Here is an 18,084-nt window from a genome sequence, read left to right as displayed (position 1 = left end):
CTAAAACTATTTGCTGGTTTAGACTGAAGTTTTTTGCTTACATTTTTTTTCTGAGTTTGGAATCTCTACTGTTGGGGTTATCTTAATGACGATATGTCTTATTGAAGATCATTATTGTGACAATTACATTCAATATTTAATACTTGTTTCATGCAGAGATGAATTTCTGACTTCCTCTTTCGTGAAGATTACTGGCACCCCAGGTTATGTTGAGGAGAAGCCAGGATATTATATTTGTGACTTGCAGGTAACAATTCACATGACCGGACGGATTGTTTCAATTATTTATCCAGAACGTATTTGAAAATGAAAATAAACAAAATGTAGCTTTGTCCAAACTGTCTGTGGCCTTTGTTGTTTTTTATGCATATTTAGGCTACAATTTATTAATTTTGCATCTTAAAGCATTTTTACATCCATTGCAAACTAAATCACTGAACATCCTAACTCTTACACTTTTCGGCTAGGGAACAGTGGTTGGTTTGGTTTTGAATCTTTATCCTCTGACTGACAAAGCCCTGATTGATTATTCCTGGTAGTTTCGCATACTTTTATTGTAGAGGCTCTTGACGCAAGGCCGGTTACCGAGATTGGCAGAGTGAAGTTTTCCGATTGTTGAAGTCTTGTTGTCGGGGAATTATTCCATTCATTAGGTGCCGCTGAATGGAGAGCAGTCATTAGAATGCGTTTCTCAAGAGCACACTCTGAGAGTCGAACCAGCGCCGCTTGATCTTGAAGATTCTTCGTTCACGAAGTCACGCGCTAACCAACTGAGCTATCGGGGCGGACGAATCTAGTGCAAACCGCTGCTACCATAGCGAACTTGCAGCATTAGGCTAGAATAGAGCGTTAACATTTACATTGTGAAGTAAGCAACGATTATGCTGCTAAAAGCAAAACTCAATCTCTTGCATAAATCCCTGGAATCTGTCGTGGGGAGTATTTTGTTGTAATGGGACAAGCCGTGTCCATTATCAATTTTTTTGCTCTTTTTCTTTCAGAACTTGCAGAGTTTCAGCGTCCAGATTGAAAACATAACTTATCAGGAAGTGAGGCTAGAGAAGTGTTTGTTCCTGAGGGATCATCCATGCACAACTCTCTCGGATGAGTACGGATGCACTTCTATCACTGATTCTTCTCCTGTGACTATTCTACCAGGTGACTGATCAGGTGTTTGATGACAGAGCCATGCGTCTCATCGACTGCATCAGAGCCCAATAAAAGAAATAAAATATTTTCATTGCACGAGTTGAATTTGCCACCCGGGTGCCAAGCAAAAGTTGTTTGATGTTGAGTGTCACTATTTGAGGTTCCCTGTAGAGGAGACCGGTTAATTGATGCAAGTTTATGTTAATACAATTCCCTGCAATGCAGTAGCACTATCAAAAGATGCCATTGTGACGGTGGAATGTGACAGTGCGTTGCGAAAAAGCGGCCTAGATGCGGTTCATCTCTCCTCTAACTGAATTACTCGTTGGGTTGTATGTGTTAGTATTTCTATATGACTATGATGAAGCAAACAAGGGGCTACTTAGACGCGGCGGTGCTGCATTATCACGCTGGCTATGTCACATTCGTTTCATCTCTAGCGATATTTGGAACGTGGTTGTTCATGGAAGACTCTTGCAGATCCTGGCCTGGCATTCCTGAGGGATTAATTTTCACGTTTTATCATTCCAGGATGCAAGTATGACGTGGTGGTGCGCTGTAACGCAACAAAGCAGGTGGGGTCATACTGTAGCGACCTCTTCTTCCGGTTCATGACCCCTGCTACGTCACAGTCGTTCATCATCATAAGGTATCTGCGGTTCTTTAAGTATGATGATGATGGCATCATGGACATGCTCAAGCCTACCGCCCCCTACCAAAAAAGGAGGATTGAGCACGATGACCACCCGGTGGAGATCATTCCCGGGGTCAAACCGGATATGTACGTCACTACCGTTAATTACATCACGTGATTGCTTAACAAAGTTATTTATTATTCTTCCATCGAATTTTCAACATTTTACAATTTGAAACAATGCTCAGCGATTGCAAAGAAAACATCTTAATATTTTTGCCATGGCTTGGTTATTTCAGAATGTCCGACAGTTTAAAACGGGTTATAGTTGCCACATCTTGCACTCCCCCGGGCACGTAACTAGTTAAGAAAGGAAATGGTTACCTGCTTTCGCCAAAGGTCTGACTGGGAATTACACGTGATGCTCAACTTTCCTGATTCGTTGTTTCATCTGTAGAGATCTGGCGGGAAACAAGTTGCTCTTCACACGTGACCTTCCGATCTGCGAAGTTCCTTCTCAAGTCAACAGCGCAGTGGATAGGCGCTTATTCAAGCGTGTCAGTGAAAATGAACCAATCAGGAAGAGTGACGTCGACAACAATATGTTGTAAGTTTGAAGGTTCAGAAATATTGCTAGCCGGCCAGTTCCCCGACCAGCACTGCTTCTGGTAGGCTTGAGGTCAATTCTCAGTAGGGTCATTACGAAGTCGAGATAATATTGAGACAATACGATTTGCTCAGTGTTCACTTGTCACGAATGTGTCTTCCAGGGAGCTGCTCAAGAGTGACTTGACCTTCGACAATTACTCGAAAAGGTTTAAATTGCTTCTCCACATCGAAGAAACGCAAGCAGTGAAAGATATTCGTCGTTTTGACTTCAAAGACGCTCAAGTGCTCCCATATGATGGAAGAACTTGTATGTACCAGCTGAAAGTGAGGAAGTATTCAATGTTCAGACTAAAAAGCAAAGTTTCCATATTAAGCAAAACTGAATTTAACTCTGCACGTTATGTGGGCGTAGGTGGTCGGACTATCCGAGAGGAGGCCATCCTTGCTCAGGGGAGACAGAATATACCTGCAGATGGTCACTAGAGGGCTAAGGGAGACACGGAAATACGAGGGCTATGTTCACCAAGTCAGGCAAAACGATGTTGTTCTTGGCTTGAACAGAAGGTGAGTGAATGGAAGGGTTGAATGTTGTTTCATGCGCTCTGAGATATCGTTTGAGAAAAAGCTTGATGCTGTATTGTTGTTGCCTCAAGGGGTGCTTACCACATGTTCAGGTAGGTTTCACAAAACTAAGCTAAAATGAAATAACGATGAAGTTGTTACGTCATCATCTAGTGCGAACTAACTTGTGTTTAGGCTCCATTGTTGCAGCACAACCGAAGTCTTTCGAAGCTGCAATGATGTCATTTGTTTATTTTGTTATGTTGTAGTAGTCCAATTTTAATCCGGTGATGTCCCCGTCACCAAGGGTGGCCGGATCCATCTCCTCGTGCCGCAGTTGCCTGCACACCCTGCCTTCACATCGATCTGTCTAACGCATCCTCTCTTGTCAAGCCCACCTTGCTGCTTTCCTCCGCAACTTGCCTTTTCCACGTTTTTTTGGGTCTTCCTTATTTCCTTCGACCTTCCACTTGCAACTCCAGCGCACTTCTCAAAACATCATCTTCATCCCTTCTCAAAACATGCCCAATGCCCATACCACCTCACTCCTTGCGCTTTTTCACAACCACCACTGGCATTCAAACTATCTCCTAGATAGCAAAAGGCATTCACTGATTCAACTTCGTCATTCAGCTTTTCAACAGGACCAAACATTCTTTCTTCAATCTTGCATCTTTCACATTCAAATCAGTTTCCGGATCTGCATGTCAACCTCTTCAAATTTGCACATCTTTCATGTACCCACTTCCTGCATTTCGTTCACATAATAGAGTATTTCCTCACTCTTCTTCCACGTACGCCACATGGGTCGATTTTGTTCATTGTGGTTTCCCCTTCCGTTCTACTTATTACAGCCTTTGTTTTTTTGATGTTGACACACATACCTTTACATTGAAGCGACTCCTTCCACTTCTCAAATTTCTCTCTCAGATCTTCCATTGTGTCACTCAGAAAAACCAAATCATCAGCGTACAGTATCTTCATCAATGAATCTTCTCCTACACATTCGGTAATTACATCAATCACAATGGCAAAGATTAGAAGAGAGAAGACATAACCTTAGTGTACACCTACCTTCACCCAAAACTCGTCTGAAAGCAGATCAAACTCGAACTCTTGTTCTTGCACCGTCATAAAGACTCATTACTGCTTGCACGAATGCCTCTGGTATTTCTTTTTCTCATTGCCCATTACATCACTGTTCTTGGAACTCGATCAAGCGCATTTTCCATGTCCACGAAACACATATACAAATTCTGTCTTATGTCCTAACATTTCTCTTGCAACCTTCTCAAAATAAAAATAGCATCTGTCGTTCCCTTCCCAGGCATAAGTCCACACTGCATCTCGTCCAAGTTCACTAAAGATCTTATTCTTCAACAATGTTGTTGCAATGTTTTTTGTAGGTCACATCGTGTATGTTTCATTGCGCATGTGACGTCACAAAGTATGTTGTTTACAGATCAAACTGGTTATTATGACCTAGTATTGTATGTCGAACATTGCTGTACTCCTGTACATTCAACTGTGACGTGTTCCAGCTTCCACGCGATGTTCATCCCGGGGATGAGGTTCCATGTCCGCTTCACCTTCAACAGACTCCCCATGAAGCTGCAACATCGTGCCATCCAGAGCCTCAACCAGGAGTGGATGCGAGAGATGCTTTTCCCAACAACAGTGAGCGACAAGAAGAAGCCAGATGAATTAGTGTGAGTCTCTCTGTTCCTTCTCCTCCGCAAAGTGAGGAAGTAGCTTCTAAAGTTTCATTCTAGTAAGGTCCAACATCTTACTTCTTCCTGCCATTGCGTAAAAAGCAAAAATTTGCTGAACAATTTTATCGAATGAAACATTCAAGGAGTTCTAAGGATGGGCCTGTTGATGACCAGGGTTTATCTTCATATGTTTGTCTACATCACAATAATATTTCAACAGGTTTTGGTCTTTTGCAGAATGTACAACAGAAAGATAGCAGATAATGAGGAGCAGTCATTGGCTGTTCGGTTTATTGCAGGAGGAACATCTAGGATCCCTTACATCATCTATGGTCCTCCAGGAACAGGGAAGACGATCACGATGGTAGAAGCGATCACTCAGGTTAGGAGATGGAACATTTGCGTTCATTTAGTTTTGTACCATGAATCACGTGACGTTTTAAATTATTATCTGAAGTAAATTTGGAGAATCTGGTGAGAAAAGCTATGTAGCTCCAATGGATCATAACCAGTGGCTCCGAGAGGGGGGGAAAGTCGGGCCAGTTTCCCCCCTAGCAAAACATTGTAAAGGAAAAACGAGTAGATTTTTGTTTTTGCACTTTTGAGGGGGGCCCATTTTTAGAACTAAAGTAAAAATGTACCAACTAAATAATCAACAAATTCTTAAATGAAGTGCGTAGTTCCCAGTATTTCTCGATCATTGTAAATGTCACTCTCGATGCTTCTCATCAAGAAGAACAAATCATTTTTGTGTTAAGGTAGAGCTATTTTTCCAGGCATAGGATGTTGTATCCAACATAAGTTATCTGGGAAAGTAAAAGGTATCAGTTCAAGCACGACTAAAGAAAGTAAATCCTGTATATTTTTTGTTTATGGATCATAATCATCATCAGTCATTATCTCCGCCTGCAGCAGATTGCGCATCAACATGAGTTATTTGCTTCCAAGAGCGGCGATTTTGAGCCAGCTCGCCCAGTGTCGCCAAGTTGAGTCCGGTCCATGATTGGATGTCGTCTTGCCATCGTTTTGGTTGTTTGCCACGTTTTCTTTTTTTTTCTACTTTTCCTTCTGTGCAAACTTTGCTGATTCCGAATTGTGATCTTTTAGTGTGGCCGAACAGTTTTAAAACTTTTGATTTTATTAACATATTGCTGCAATTGGATGTAATTTTGTCATAGTTAAAAGATCTTCTGTTTTCGTGTGGTCAAGTAGCCTTTTGTTGGTCATGCTTCTCATGATGTGATTTTGGAAGGTAGTGAGTTTTTTGTTTATGGATGTTGTTGCTTAAATCTAGTTGGAATTCATAATGTTGCCTACAGACAGCGTTGTTCAAATGTCTTATCATTTTTGGAGTAATTGATTAATTATCTGTAAGCTTGTGGCATCTTTAAAGTTATAGTCCAGTCAGAGGAAAATTTCTGAAAAATCTAAAGAAAGCTGTCCTATCATCTTGCAAAGAAAATTGACTTCGAGAAAGTAATCAAGGCGTGGTGCAGTCAAACCCAATGCTTTACATTACCCTTTTGCAATTGGAGCTCTAAAGACATTTCTTAAATGGATCAAGTTGGAACCAACAAGAGCTTGATCGGAAGCTGAGTCAATGCTAAAGTAGCCTACAACTAGCAGTTTTAAATTTGTGACTGCTTTGCATTATGTGGATTACGATTCTAAACAAGATTCACTGATGAATTTAATGAAATTAAAGGAAGATGTAATCTCAGTAAGAGAAAGCTGAGAAGAGTAGGCTACTACTCGCAAGCTAAAGTTGCAGTGGCAATTATAAATTTAAAAGAAAAGGACTTTGTTTTCCTGAGGACAGAACGCTTTTATAACTCCACTTAACTAGCTGAATGATTCGAAGGAAATGTATTCTACCGTACATGGCAAAGGATTCGATAGTTGTTGGAATTGACAAATGTATCAAGAAACTTAAACATATCGTCGATGAGTTTGAAGTTCCATGAAAATTTCATCGTATGTCTGCTGTGCAATTGCGGGCATGTGGGACAAATCTAAACCATTTGTAGGCTACAACAATGACATTTTTCAAGACATTTTGGATGAGTTGGTACTTTTAACAGAAAGCCACACAGCAAACTTCAGCTGCAAACCAGAACGAACCACCTCATAATCTCTACACAAGGAATCGTTGATTGTAACTTTCGAAAGGTTTTTTCAAATAGTTTTGTTATGATTTTTTTGTGTTCCTGTAGCTACCTCCAACGGTTGTGCTTTGAGAACGTGGTTTTAGCAATTACTGAAATTTATAAAGAATTGTTTGCGCTCCAGTTGTAGGCAAATGACTCAAAACCGATTGAAAAGCCTAACTATAATACATGTTGTGCATAAATTCAGACTTCGCAAAATTTTATCATTTGATGCTGTGATCCGTAACTTTGCATTGCAAAAAATCCAGAAAGGGTTGAATTAAATCAGGGATTGTCCAAAGTCCGGCCCGCAGGCCAACTCCGGCCCACGAGACGTTTTTGTATGGCTCGCGCCTGTTGTTGTACAATGTGTTATTTTTGGCCTGCAGACACACAAAAATCATATAAATTCAACTTGCAGTTTTCAGAAAAATTATTGTGGCTGTTGGCCCGCGAACACTTATTATCAAATCTGGCTCGCGTGGGAAAAAGTTTGGTCACTCCTGAATTAAATGCTAGGTTGAACTATTTTCGTTGCCTGTCGGCCTATTGTGTGTTTACAAAGCTTTCTAGACAAAATAGTTTGCCTCAATGGCATTTTTGCTGCAAGCAGGGCCTCCAAGAGCCCTGCCGGGCCCGGTGCAGATGTTGCTGCCGGGCCCCCCAGCGCGACATGTCGCGTGATATCTCAGCAATCACAAGCAAAATTTGCGGTGCGCGTTCTTACAAAGGATAAATTAGGTTAAAATATTAACACTCCATTATTTCACAAACAATGCACTATTGTAAATATAACTTTAAATTCACAGATACACACTAGTTATACACAAAGATAAAAATGCTATAAAATGCTAAAACACTACATAGTGTAAATATAGCCTCAATAGCGTTGTCAGTTATGGAATTCTGCCCTAATTTGAGGAAAAGTTTATAGCTGTTGAAAACAAAAACTTGTATTTTGAATATTTTTTTAGTCCTGGGCAAAGATCAAAACCCAGTCTAACCCTTCCTAACTCTGGCAACACCGGATTGTAACCATGACAACAAGTGGGTAAAATCAGCCATTTCGAAGATAAAAATTGCAATACTATCCGTCATGGCTGACATAGCATTGCATATGTGTGCTTACAGCTTTACATTAACATACAATAGGGTGAACTGCCCTAATTTGGGCATATTTTGGCATGTTTCGTTACGCAGTGCCGTGGATTCTACGGGTAGGGTTGAGTTTACTATTTCAATTGTGCAACAGATCACTTGGCTATGCTGTCCTATAGAAGCAAAACATCCACCTTTTGTAACTGAGGAACAAATGTGCATATTTTTTTTGGTGGCCACTATGCCTAAATTAGGCATTATTGGTTCTAATTTGGGCATACTACGATAAATGAAGTAAAGCTCAATTTAGCACCTAATATCTTTATTTGGGCACGATGAAAGTGTTTTAAAAAAAGAAAAGGACAGATAAAGGTTATCAAATCTCCTTTGATTGTGGCGTTGCATGCAGTAGCGCGAGCCATGGTGAAATACTCTGGTCGCCTCTTGGATAGTTCGTTCTTCCACCTCTGGTAGAACAGTCTCATGAATTTTCTTCCAGGTATTCCACATTTGAAAACGTTCTTTCTTCCGGTTAGTTTAACAAAATATTTCAGCACATTAGCGGCTGCATTTCAGTGAGGGCGAATCCCCAAGTGTCCATATCCATTAGAGCGGAGACGAGAACTTTTTCTTCTTCATGAGTAAAGGTTGTTGGCCTCCCACCACGTTTAGAGCAGTTTTTGTTGTTCAACAACCTATTTGAGTTTGACGGGGTATATTGAAGTCCAATGATGACTTTCTTTGCGAAAGTTTTCCTTCGCGTACAAGTTTCATTGCCTTTGTCAAGTCACTATCAGAGTAGGAGCGGTACTTCCCGCAAAGTTTTCCTTCCTTTCCATCACTCATGGTCTATAACTGCAAGGACGGCTAATGAAATGCACTAAATCAATATTATTGAGAAGTGAGAGATTGTGCCCTACATAATCATGCAAAAATAATCATTGCATCACCAAGGCTGAACCTGTCACACCTGATAAAGTACAAACATGCCCAAATTAGGGCCATGCCTAAATTAGGGTAGTTCACCCTACCATTTCTGACCTTGAAATCTGCAGAGACTAGGGCAGCAAACTTAGGATGAATGCATTGCTTATTGTTCATGACATTAAGAAATACCAACTTCAATATAAGAAATACCAACTTCATATAAGAAATACCAACTTCAAAATATTAAAAAATTTTTATGCAAAATTGACCTTAACACGCAAATTTAAACATTTTATTGGCCTCCTAAACGCAAAAAAATGAAAATATTGTTGTTCTAAAAAAGGGCATACCCATGAGGGGGCCCATTCAAAATACAAAACTAATATTCATATAAAAAACAATATTTTATGCAAAATCGACCTGAGCACGCAAATTTAAACATTTTGTCGGGCTTCCTAAACTAAAAAAATTGAAAATTCTGTAATTTAAAAAAAAGGCATAGCCTAGGCTACCCATAAGGGGGCCCAATTCAACATATGGAACTAATATAAAAACAATATTTTATGCAAAATCGTTGAAATCAATCTTTTTATCGCGTGAATTTAGACATTTTGTCGGGCCCCTTTGAACTCACCGGGCCCCGGTGCAATGCACCGGTTGTCCCCTCCTCTTGTGGGCCCTGGCTGCAAGTATAATCCAGTGATTATATATTGATGATTTTTACATTGAACGAAGTTCTTTTCATGCTGAGGAAAGTCGACTAATTTTAGCTTAACACAAACATGCAATACAATATTTGCTAAAAAATATTATAGGACCCATTTTTCGTGTTGTTTCCCGAACAGTGCTGATTTCTCTCGGAGGCCCTGATCATAACCGTGGCTTATGAAAATAGACGGCCTAGACACCGTGCGCAAGCCTTCTGAACCGAAGGATGAAGTTAGATAAAACGTGATAGAGTAGCCTAAATGTGTTATTTGGGTCCTAAATATGCCGAAAGTTTTTTTATTGAATTGTTTCATTGTTCAGTATTTTTTTTTTATCATGAAAACCTTCAACATGATAAGAATTAGCATTTTATCAAACAATGCGTCAACACAATTCATTAGTTAAAACAATGAATAGAATTTTCTACACGTAAATTCAACAGTTTTCATTGGCAAGTATTATTTTAATAACTATCAGTTTGCTAAAATTCAGATTACAAAATGAAAAAAAGCACTGAATACTGAAGCAATGGAAACAAATCAATACTTTTTTTTTCTAAGCCTAAACCTTCAATCATTTAGCTATCACAGCATTATTTCAATAATTTCTTTTATGTTGCAGAACCGCGGAAAAAACTATTGATTTATTTTCTTAGTGATTGCTTCTGGGCTAGGTAGATCCCCTATTTGAGGAAGTGTCTTAGCACCAGATCGCCTTTTCCAGTTAGTTTTTCCCACTTTTGATCTGAAACAATAGAACTGAAAACACTTGAAGAAACATTTTAGTCAAATGTAGAACCCAAGTATAATGTTATCTGCAATCAGCTTCAGCCTTCAGTTCTGAAATTTCGTGCACGGTGTCTAGGCCGTCTATTTTCGTAGGCCACGATAATAACGAATCAAATTATAGACTGAAGCACTTTCACAGGTCGTCTGCAAGCAGAGGAAGAGAGTTTTGATTTGCGCTCCATCCAACAGTGCCTGTGATCTACTTGTAGAGAGATTGAAGACTGGAGGACACATCTCTTCCACCGAAATGTTCCGGATGAATGCTTTGTCGCGACCCTGGAATGACGTACCTCCTGACGTCAAGGTGACGTCACAAGCAATATTAACTAGATTAATGTTGTGTTTAGATTGTTTTCTGTACAGTTCACCAGGCCGTAGCCCTAAAAAGGACCGTAGGCATTCTCTCTAGAGCATGCTATTGTTCATAAATGACAGAAATCAAGGGCTATAGTCGAAAGGGCGTCACTCCGCAATCGACGGCACGCCTTTAAGTGACTTGACAATGACGCAGCCACATGCTCTTGAGCGGTGAACTTGGCGCCCTTTCGAACGTCGAACCATAGCTTTCACCACTTGGTTATGCATGCAGCCGACTCGGTTCTGTATTCTGAGTAACACCAACGTGTATTGGCATTGTGGTTTCACCAAAACTCTACTGAATATCAGCTTCAAATTGTGCATATTTGGCGGGAGATCTTTCACGGAGGAACCCAAATGAATGAACTCCGTCGATACTGCTTTTCCCATTCTGTACGTCATTGTAGTAAAGAAGATAAAACGTCATCATGAGTCAATTGTTTGCGTCACAGGAGGTGTCCAACCGCGCGCGCGCCGGGAGCGATTACTTTTACCCTCCCAAGGAAGAGTTGAAGAAGTTCAAAGTAGTCGCCACAACCCTGATCACCGCCGGAAGGTATGACGCGCGCGTAGGTGTTGTCACGTCATAACATTGATTGTTGTGAGCGAATATCTCCCTTATACTTTCTACTTGACAGGTTGTCATCTGGGGAGGTCAACCATTTTGATTTCGTCTTCATCGACGAAGCTGGCCACGGGGTGGAGCCAGAGTGCATGATAGCAATCGATCACTTGTTGGTGAGAATCTGACATTTTATTTCCGGACTCGATCAACTACGTAACTCACCCAGGATTTGATCACTCAGGGTTCGCATTGAAGCTCAATAACGTCATAGTTTCCTCCATGGCAGCGGATGAGACTTGCCAATAAAAATGATAAAAGTTCATTCTTCAGTGAAGTTTCCGTTGGTTGAAGTGTTGTTCGTGAATTATTCGATCCACTAGCAACCTTTTTAGGCTGATGGTACCTTGCAGAAAAGAATACTGAACGCTTGGAGAATACTGTACTGCAGAATACTAGAATACTGTAGAGAATACTTACTGCAGAAGAGAATACTGTAGAAGAGAAAAGTAGGCAAGTTCGCCTGTTGCGTCCTTAGGAAAGACAATTGATGATAACACACCTTTAGAAATCAACAAGATGGCAGCAACTAAGCAGTTTTACCTGGAGATTGAATGTCACTTTGAAACTGCATTTTGGAACCGTTAAAGTTTACTTATTCTGAAGGCTGTGTCGAAAATATACATTGTTGCACTTTGATGACTCTAATTGTGACCAATTAACTGACCTGTTCGGGCAATTAACAAATGGTTGATTACCTTGGACAGGGACCTGATGGGAGAGTTGTGTTGGCGGGCGATCCAGAACAGTTGGGGCCCATCCTACGTTCGTTTGCGGCTAGAAGATACGGCCTGGGTGAGTGCATTGTTATGATGGCCATTGGTACATGAGTGAACCGGGAGTGGGAATCCAGCTCACGAAAACTTAAAAACTTCCGTTTGAAAAATGTTGATCTTCGTTGCAAGGTTTTACTTCTTGCTCATTTCATCTTTGTTAAAACTTAAAGAGATGTTTTGTAAATACGATCAACAAACCAAGGTATTTTTTGTTTTCTCATAAAGCGTTTTATTTGCTCACTTCGAGCTAGGCTGTTGCATCATGTTGGCTCTGAATCTGATGACGCGAAATATTTTATCCTTCCAGACGTTTCCTTCCTCGAGCGGCTGATGAAGAATGTCGAAGCTTATCAACAAATCAAAGACAGCTATAATCCTCACGTGATCACTAAGCTGCTGCGGAATTATCGCTCGCATCAAGGTAGATGTTTGCGGCAGTGTAAATGCTTGAATTCTGACTTATTGGTTGATTGATTAAATCTTAATCCTCAGACTGACAAGCCTTGATTGGTTATTCCTGGTTGTTCCACATACTTCTAGAGGCTCTTGACACAGTGCCGGTTACCGAAATTGACAGAGTGAAGTTTTCGATAGTTGAAGTGTTGTCGCCAGGAAATTATTCCATCCAGTAGGTGCCGCTAAATGAAAAGCAGTCCTTAGAATGCGTTGCTCAAGTACACGCCCCGAGAGTCGAACCAGCGCCGCTTGATCTTGAAGCTTCTTCGCTCCAGAAGTCACGCGCTAATCAACTGAACTATCTGGGCGGACGCTTTAACTTGGAGAGTTGTTTTCACACAAAATTGTGCCTTCACAGTTGCTTCAACATCATCAGCTTACACCTTACAGTGACGTCATATTTTTTCTTTACCATGGAAACGGCCACCATTAACGTGAGCAGTTATTTTTCGTAAAAACAGTTTTTTAATCATTCAATTTTAGACGATTGAGTTATGAAATACTTTCAGCGATCTTGGAAATTCCAAACCAACTCTTTTATGAGAACGAGCTTGAAGTTTGCGCCGATAAAATCATTCGGGAGCAGTTCTGCCGGTGGGATGAGTTACCAGAGCGGGGATTTCCCATTATCTTCCACGGGGTGAAAGGGGAGGATACGAGGGAGGAAAACAGCCCATCATTCTTTAACACACAGGAAGCTGTAGTGGTAAGTTCTTTGTGAGGTAGTGTCTTACATACAATGCGGCTTCGAGGTTGTGGTTTTGCCTCATACAATTAGGGTCATGCAGATACCACTTTATTGTAGATCAGGGGTTTTTTCACTTTTTTTAACGCGGACCCCTTAAAAAAATTTGTTTTGCGTGGACCCCTTTTTTGGCCTAGTCCGAGAAACTTTTTTTATCAGCATGAATTGGACATAACGCAATAAAAATAAAATGAATTGGCAACAAAATTTATTTCGATTTGAATAAGAATCTTTTGATGATCCTCCTTTTAGGGTGAAACAGGCCGTCAAGGGTTTAGAGATTAGTAACTATATTTGATTTGAGGTAACAAAATTTATGTTTTATTAAGCTTAAGAAATAGCGAATGCAGATTGTTTTTCAATACCGTCGACTTAATTTTATTAATGTGAAGGATGCTGCTGTTTGTCTTCAACAAGAACATTGTGGCTTCGTCTTTGATAGGGCAACACACATGTCATCCTTTGCATGCAACCGGTTTCGACTCTTTGTTTTGATAGTTACCAAGGATGAAAATCCTGACTCACATAAATATGTAGTCGCGAAAGGGATTATAGCAGCCATGACCCTCTTTACCAAAAGAGGATCTGCATAAACCTTTCACATTAACCTAGCCTAGCTAACGTCTAGCTTAGCTGCAGCTTGCAACTGATAAAATTTTGCAATGTTTAAATGGCGGCAAAAACAACAATGTGGAAAATGACATAATAAACGCAGGTCACAAAAAACAGTACAATGCGATAACAATTATCTGGAAACGCCAAACTAGAAATCATCAGCGTTGTTTGAACTTAATCTCTTTTCTTTTGAAAAATTTATTCCAGTTTTGAATATAGACGCTAAGATTTCCATTGGGCCTTCATGGACCCCCTAAAACTGGTACGCGCATCTCTTTTGGGTCCATGGACCCCGGTTTTAAGAACCCATGTTGTAGATCTAGAAGTGAAAACTTTGTTACAACTAGCAACGCAATATAAAGTGCATTTAAAACGCTGAATGAAGTGAAATCATAGAAAATGAAAAATGGTAAAAACGCGGGAACGTGGTTGAACATAATTTGAAAAAAAAAGCAAATGAGTTAACTACATAAATGTAACGTGACTGAAAATCCACGACGATGGCATTAGTGTATGATGTACTACTGACATGAAGTAATCATTTACCGTCCGATATCTAGCGATGGATTCTGTCTTCCATCAGGTTCATTCGTACGTCTCTAAGTTGGTCTCGGAGGGACGGAGGCTCGCATTGGCACCGGAGCAGATCGGGATCATCTCGCCATACAGGAAGCAGGTGAGATGATGAGGAGGACATTTCAGCAACTTTTTGTTTGGCTAATTTGGTTGTGAGGATCCTTCTCATCACAGTCATCGTTCGTGATCCATGTGGATGACGAATGATGCTTTATTGTATCTTTCTGTTTTTCTAATTGAGCATAAGTTGAAGATTTCATGAATTCAGGTCGAGAAGCTGAGGAAGATGCTTGGGGTGAAGGTTGGGAAGAAAGTAAAGGTTGGAAGTGTAGAAGAGTTCCAGGGGCAGGAGAGGAGAGTTATCATTGTCTCCACCGTGAGGAGCAACTGCGACCATCTTGTTGAGGATGAAAGATTCAAGTTAGGATTTCTGAGAAACCCAAAGGTAGGCGGTAGATGGATGGAGGAATATGTTCCAATCCCTTTTACTAAAACAAAGTGATGATGTTCTCTGCAAGCGGAGCTACATCTTTCTGATGAATTCGATTTTCTTCCAGCGCTTCAACGTCGCGATATCGCGCGCGATGGGTTTGCTTATTGTGGTTGGAAACCCTGAAGTGCTGTCCTTGGATTACTACTGGAACTCATTCCTGACGTATTGCATCAAGAACGGAGGGTACAGAGGGGTCAGGTTCGAACCCCGCCCTGAGGAGCCAGGGAAAGGTGGGGTTGTAATAAGCGAAATTTGTTTTAATTGTTTAAAATTCTACATATTCCTACATATAGCATTGTATTCGTGGCAGATGCGCGTTGCTCTCGGCGCTTTACAAGCGCAGACAGTATCAACGCAGCCTTATAGAGGCGCAACAAAGTATATTATCATTACCCCAAATACTGATTTAGTGAAATTTTTATAAAACGTTTGGTATGACCTGGCATGATGTGGAACCAACATCTGCCGACTTACAGATTGAAACGAGCAAGTTTGAAGCATGTCTCGGTTCACTGCTTTCATTCGCTATTACAAAATAGGCTACAAATACTGATTGCTTATGTCGTCATATTTCAGACGACAGCTTTGGTGACGTCATGACAAAGATGTCATTACTTTGTTTGAATGACATGGTTGAGGCCACGGGGCTGAGTGACATCCAGGAGCAAGTGGATCCCCCATGGCGAGATGAAATTTAGGATTTCTATGCAACTCAATGAACCCACATATGCAATTGTATGAATTGTGAAGTATATCAAGATTTTAACTTTGCTAATTTTAAACTTTTTATGGAACGCCTTTGTATAACCAACTTGTCTTTCTTCTGGTTTTGTTTCATTATTTGCGTGATGACAACTTTTTTTTTTGTTTCTAAAACTTCACCGAGACGGCGAAGTTTGTTAAATTGTTTTCTCTAGTTGGCAGTATTATGAAGATAGAAGTTAAAACAGTGCGTGTCAAAACTAACGTTCACAATCGCTTTCTATGTAATAATGAAATACAGTAATTTTTTGAAACGCAATGTGTGTTTGCTTTGTACATTCTTCCGTGTTGGTCTTCGCATATTTCGTAGCCCACATTTTCCTAATTCATTCTGCCATGTCGTCAACTTGTGTTAATTGTGGCTAACCCTGGCCACACCTGTCTAATCCGGCTTCCCCCTCGGCGCCACCTTGTCCCTCTCTTGTGATGGATTCTACACCAACTCATAGGAGCTGTTTTCCTCATGCCCCAGTTATGTCGGCTCCATCGCCAAAGGGGTTTTCAACACATAGCCGTAGGAGAGTAAAACCTTTTAGTCTTGGCAAAAGTGTTTTCAAAAACGCAACATTACTCACAATTGCTGAGGTAGTGTAGTCTAATAACTCCAAAGGCATACACTTGGCCATTTACGAAAACACAGGCAAGAAAAAACATACAAAACCAAATCAAGGCTGAATAAACTTTAATCTACATTCATAGACTTGACTGTGATCCAATTAAATAAACCAGAGGTGGGCAAACTACGGCCCGCGGGCCGCATGCGGCCCGCGAGACCATTTTATGCGGCTCGCTGGCACTTGTGTAAAGGTGCACTGAACATTAAGCACGTTACTGATTCAATTGTCAATGTTGTCAATCTTATCAGAGCCAGGAGGCTTAACCACAGGCAGTTCCGGGCATTGCTGGCAGATTTAGAAATCTGAACATTTGGATGTCCTCTACCACAACCATGTACGCTGGCTGAGCCTGGGCAAAGTATTGAGGAGAGTGTGGGAGCTAAGAGAAGAAATCGTGATGTTCCTGGAAATGAAAAGCATTCAATGTGATTTTAGTACCAACATAGTTGATGAAGAGTGGAGGTTGGACTTTAGGTTTGCCATTGATATCATGGAAAAGTTGAACGAATAGAATGTAAAACTTGAGGGCAATGGTTTATTTTCACACGAGATGTACGTCCACGTTATGTAAATCATTCCAAATGAAGCTGTCATTGTTCCTCAGACAAGCTGGTAACAACAGGTTTTGTCACTTTCCTTTGCTGAAAGAAGCAAACATTTCTGGTGAACTTGCAACAAAGTATAAAGTTCAGTTGGATACCTTGGCTATCGAATTCGGCAGAAGGTTCCAAGACTTAAAAAACCTGGAACCGCAGTTTAATATGCTCAGCTCTCCATTTACTACAGAAGTTTATTCGGCTCCTGAGGATTTACAGCTGGAACTGCTGGACTTGCAAGCAAATAATGACTTGAAAGAAAAGTTTAAGTCAGATTAACTGCCTGACTTTTACAAGTCATTGTCTGACGATTTGTTTCCAAACTTAAAAAACTTTGCTGCTAAGTTTTTGACACTGTTTTGGATCCACATACATATGCGAACAAGCATTTTCTTGTTTAAAAATAAACAAGTCGAAGAACAGGTCTTTGCTGACAGACACCAACTTGCATGATGTTATGAGGATATCTACCAGAAAACTTGCTCTCAATTTGCAGAAGATTGTGAAAAACTGTGAACAGTTGCACAAGTCTCATTAACTTTTGTGATGATGATTGCATAGCTTTAAACGTAACTGAGTGTAAAATACAAAAATTGTGTTTAATATGAATATGCGTTTATTTACACACCGGGTAAATTTTCCTACTTTGTAATGAGAGTGTGCGGCCCCCCGGCTGCAACATTTTTTCAAATGTGGCCCTCAGTACAAAAAGTTTTCCCACCCCTGAAATAAACCATCAAATTAAAACTTTCTTGTGGCACAAAAAATATATATATCAGGCCCTGTAGCGCACCCAGCATGGGTCTAAGGGGACTCAAGCCCCCCCCCAAACCCGCCACCAAACACAAAGTTTTTGTATTTTCCCCATTTATACATTTTGCTTACAGGTTAGATATGAATAAGACACAACAATACAACAGGGCTGAGCATTACAGTATAACAATATATTTTACATATTTACAAATTGTGGACATGCAAAATATGGTACCCGGACATTTTGCCGAAAGACATTTTGCAGAAAGACATTTTGCCGAAACCCATTTTGCCGAAACCCATTTTGCCGAAAGACATTTTGCCGAATGGACATTTTGCCGAAAGACATTTTGCCGAATGGACATTTTGCCGAAACCCATTTT

General features: G+C 40.5%; 2 protein-coding genes across 2 annotated transcripts in view; both read left to right on the top strand.

Annotated features, from left to right (window-relative positions):
• The window catches only part of LOC145780673 (putative helicase mov-10-B.1), a 28,924-nt gene extending 12,752 nt beyond the window's left edge, over window positions 1-16,172 (top strand). The window contains exons 3-20 of the mRNA XM_082592293.1: window positions 157-247; window positions 1,002-1,158; window positions 1,681-1,930; window positions 2,241-2,390; window positions 2,554-2,716; window positions 2,805-2,956; window positions 4,495-4,662; window positions 4,903-5,047; window positions 10,473-10,637; window positions 11,143-11,246; window positions 11,329-11,428; window positions 12,020-12,107; window positions 12,396-12,509; window positions 13,054-13,250; window positions 14,488-14,580; window positions 14,749-14,925; window positions 15,038-15,203; window positions 15,550-16,172. Of these exons, the coding sequence (XP_082448419.1) occupies window positions 157-247; window positions 1,002-1,158; window positions 1,681-1,930; window positions 2,241-2,390; window positions 2,554-2,716; window positions 2,805-2,956; window positions 4,495-4,662; window positions 4,903-5,047; window positions 10,473-10,637; window positions 11,143-11,246; window positions 11,329-11,428; window positions 12,020-12,107; window positions 12,396-12,509; window positions 13,054-13,250; window positions 14,488-14,580; window positions 14,749-14,925; window positions 15,038-15,203; window positions 15,550-15,671 (2,602 nt within the window). The 3' untranslated portion in view covers window positions 15,672-16,172. The remainder of the gene's footprint in view (window positions 1-156; window positions 248-1,001; window positions 1,159-1,680; window positions 1,931-2,240; window positions 2,391-2,553; window positions 2,717-2,804; window positions 2,957-4,494; window positions 4,663-4,902; window positions 5,048-10,472; window positions 10,638-11,142; window positions 11,247-11,328; window positions 11,429-12,019; window positions 12,108-12,395; window positions 12,510-13,053; window positions 13,251-14,487; window positions 14,581-14,748; window positions 14,926-15,037; window positions 15,204-15,549) is intronic.
• Window positions 16,173-16,933: 761 nt separating this feature from the next.
• On the top strand, window positions 16,934-17,227 carry LOC145780672 (general transcription factor II-I repeat domain-containing protein 2-like). Its single transcript, XM_082592292.1, has one exon. It carries the CDS (start codon window positions 16,934-16,936, stop codon window positions 17,225-17,227), a length of 294 nt encoding a protein of 97 aa, XP_082448418.1.
• The last annotated feature ends 857 nt before the right edge of the window (window positions 17,228-18,084 follow it).

The sequence above is a fragment of the Aplidium turbinatum genome, chromosome 12, assembly GCF_918807975.1.
Source record: "Aplidium turbinatum chromosome 12, kaAplTurb1.1, whole genome shotgun sequence".
Lineage (NCBI taxonomy): Eukaryota > Metazoa > Chordata > Ascidiacea > Aplousobranchia > Polyclinidae > Aplidium > Aplidium turbinatum.
The sequence above is the reverse complement of the archived record's forward strand: the minus strand, read 5'-3'. Positions and strand labels throughout refer to the sequence as shown.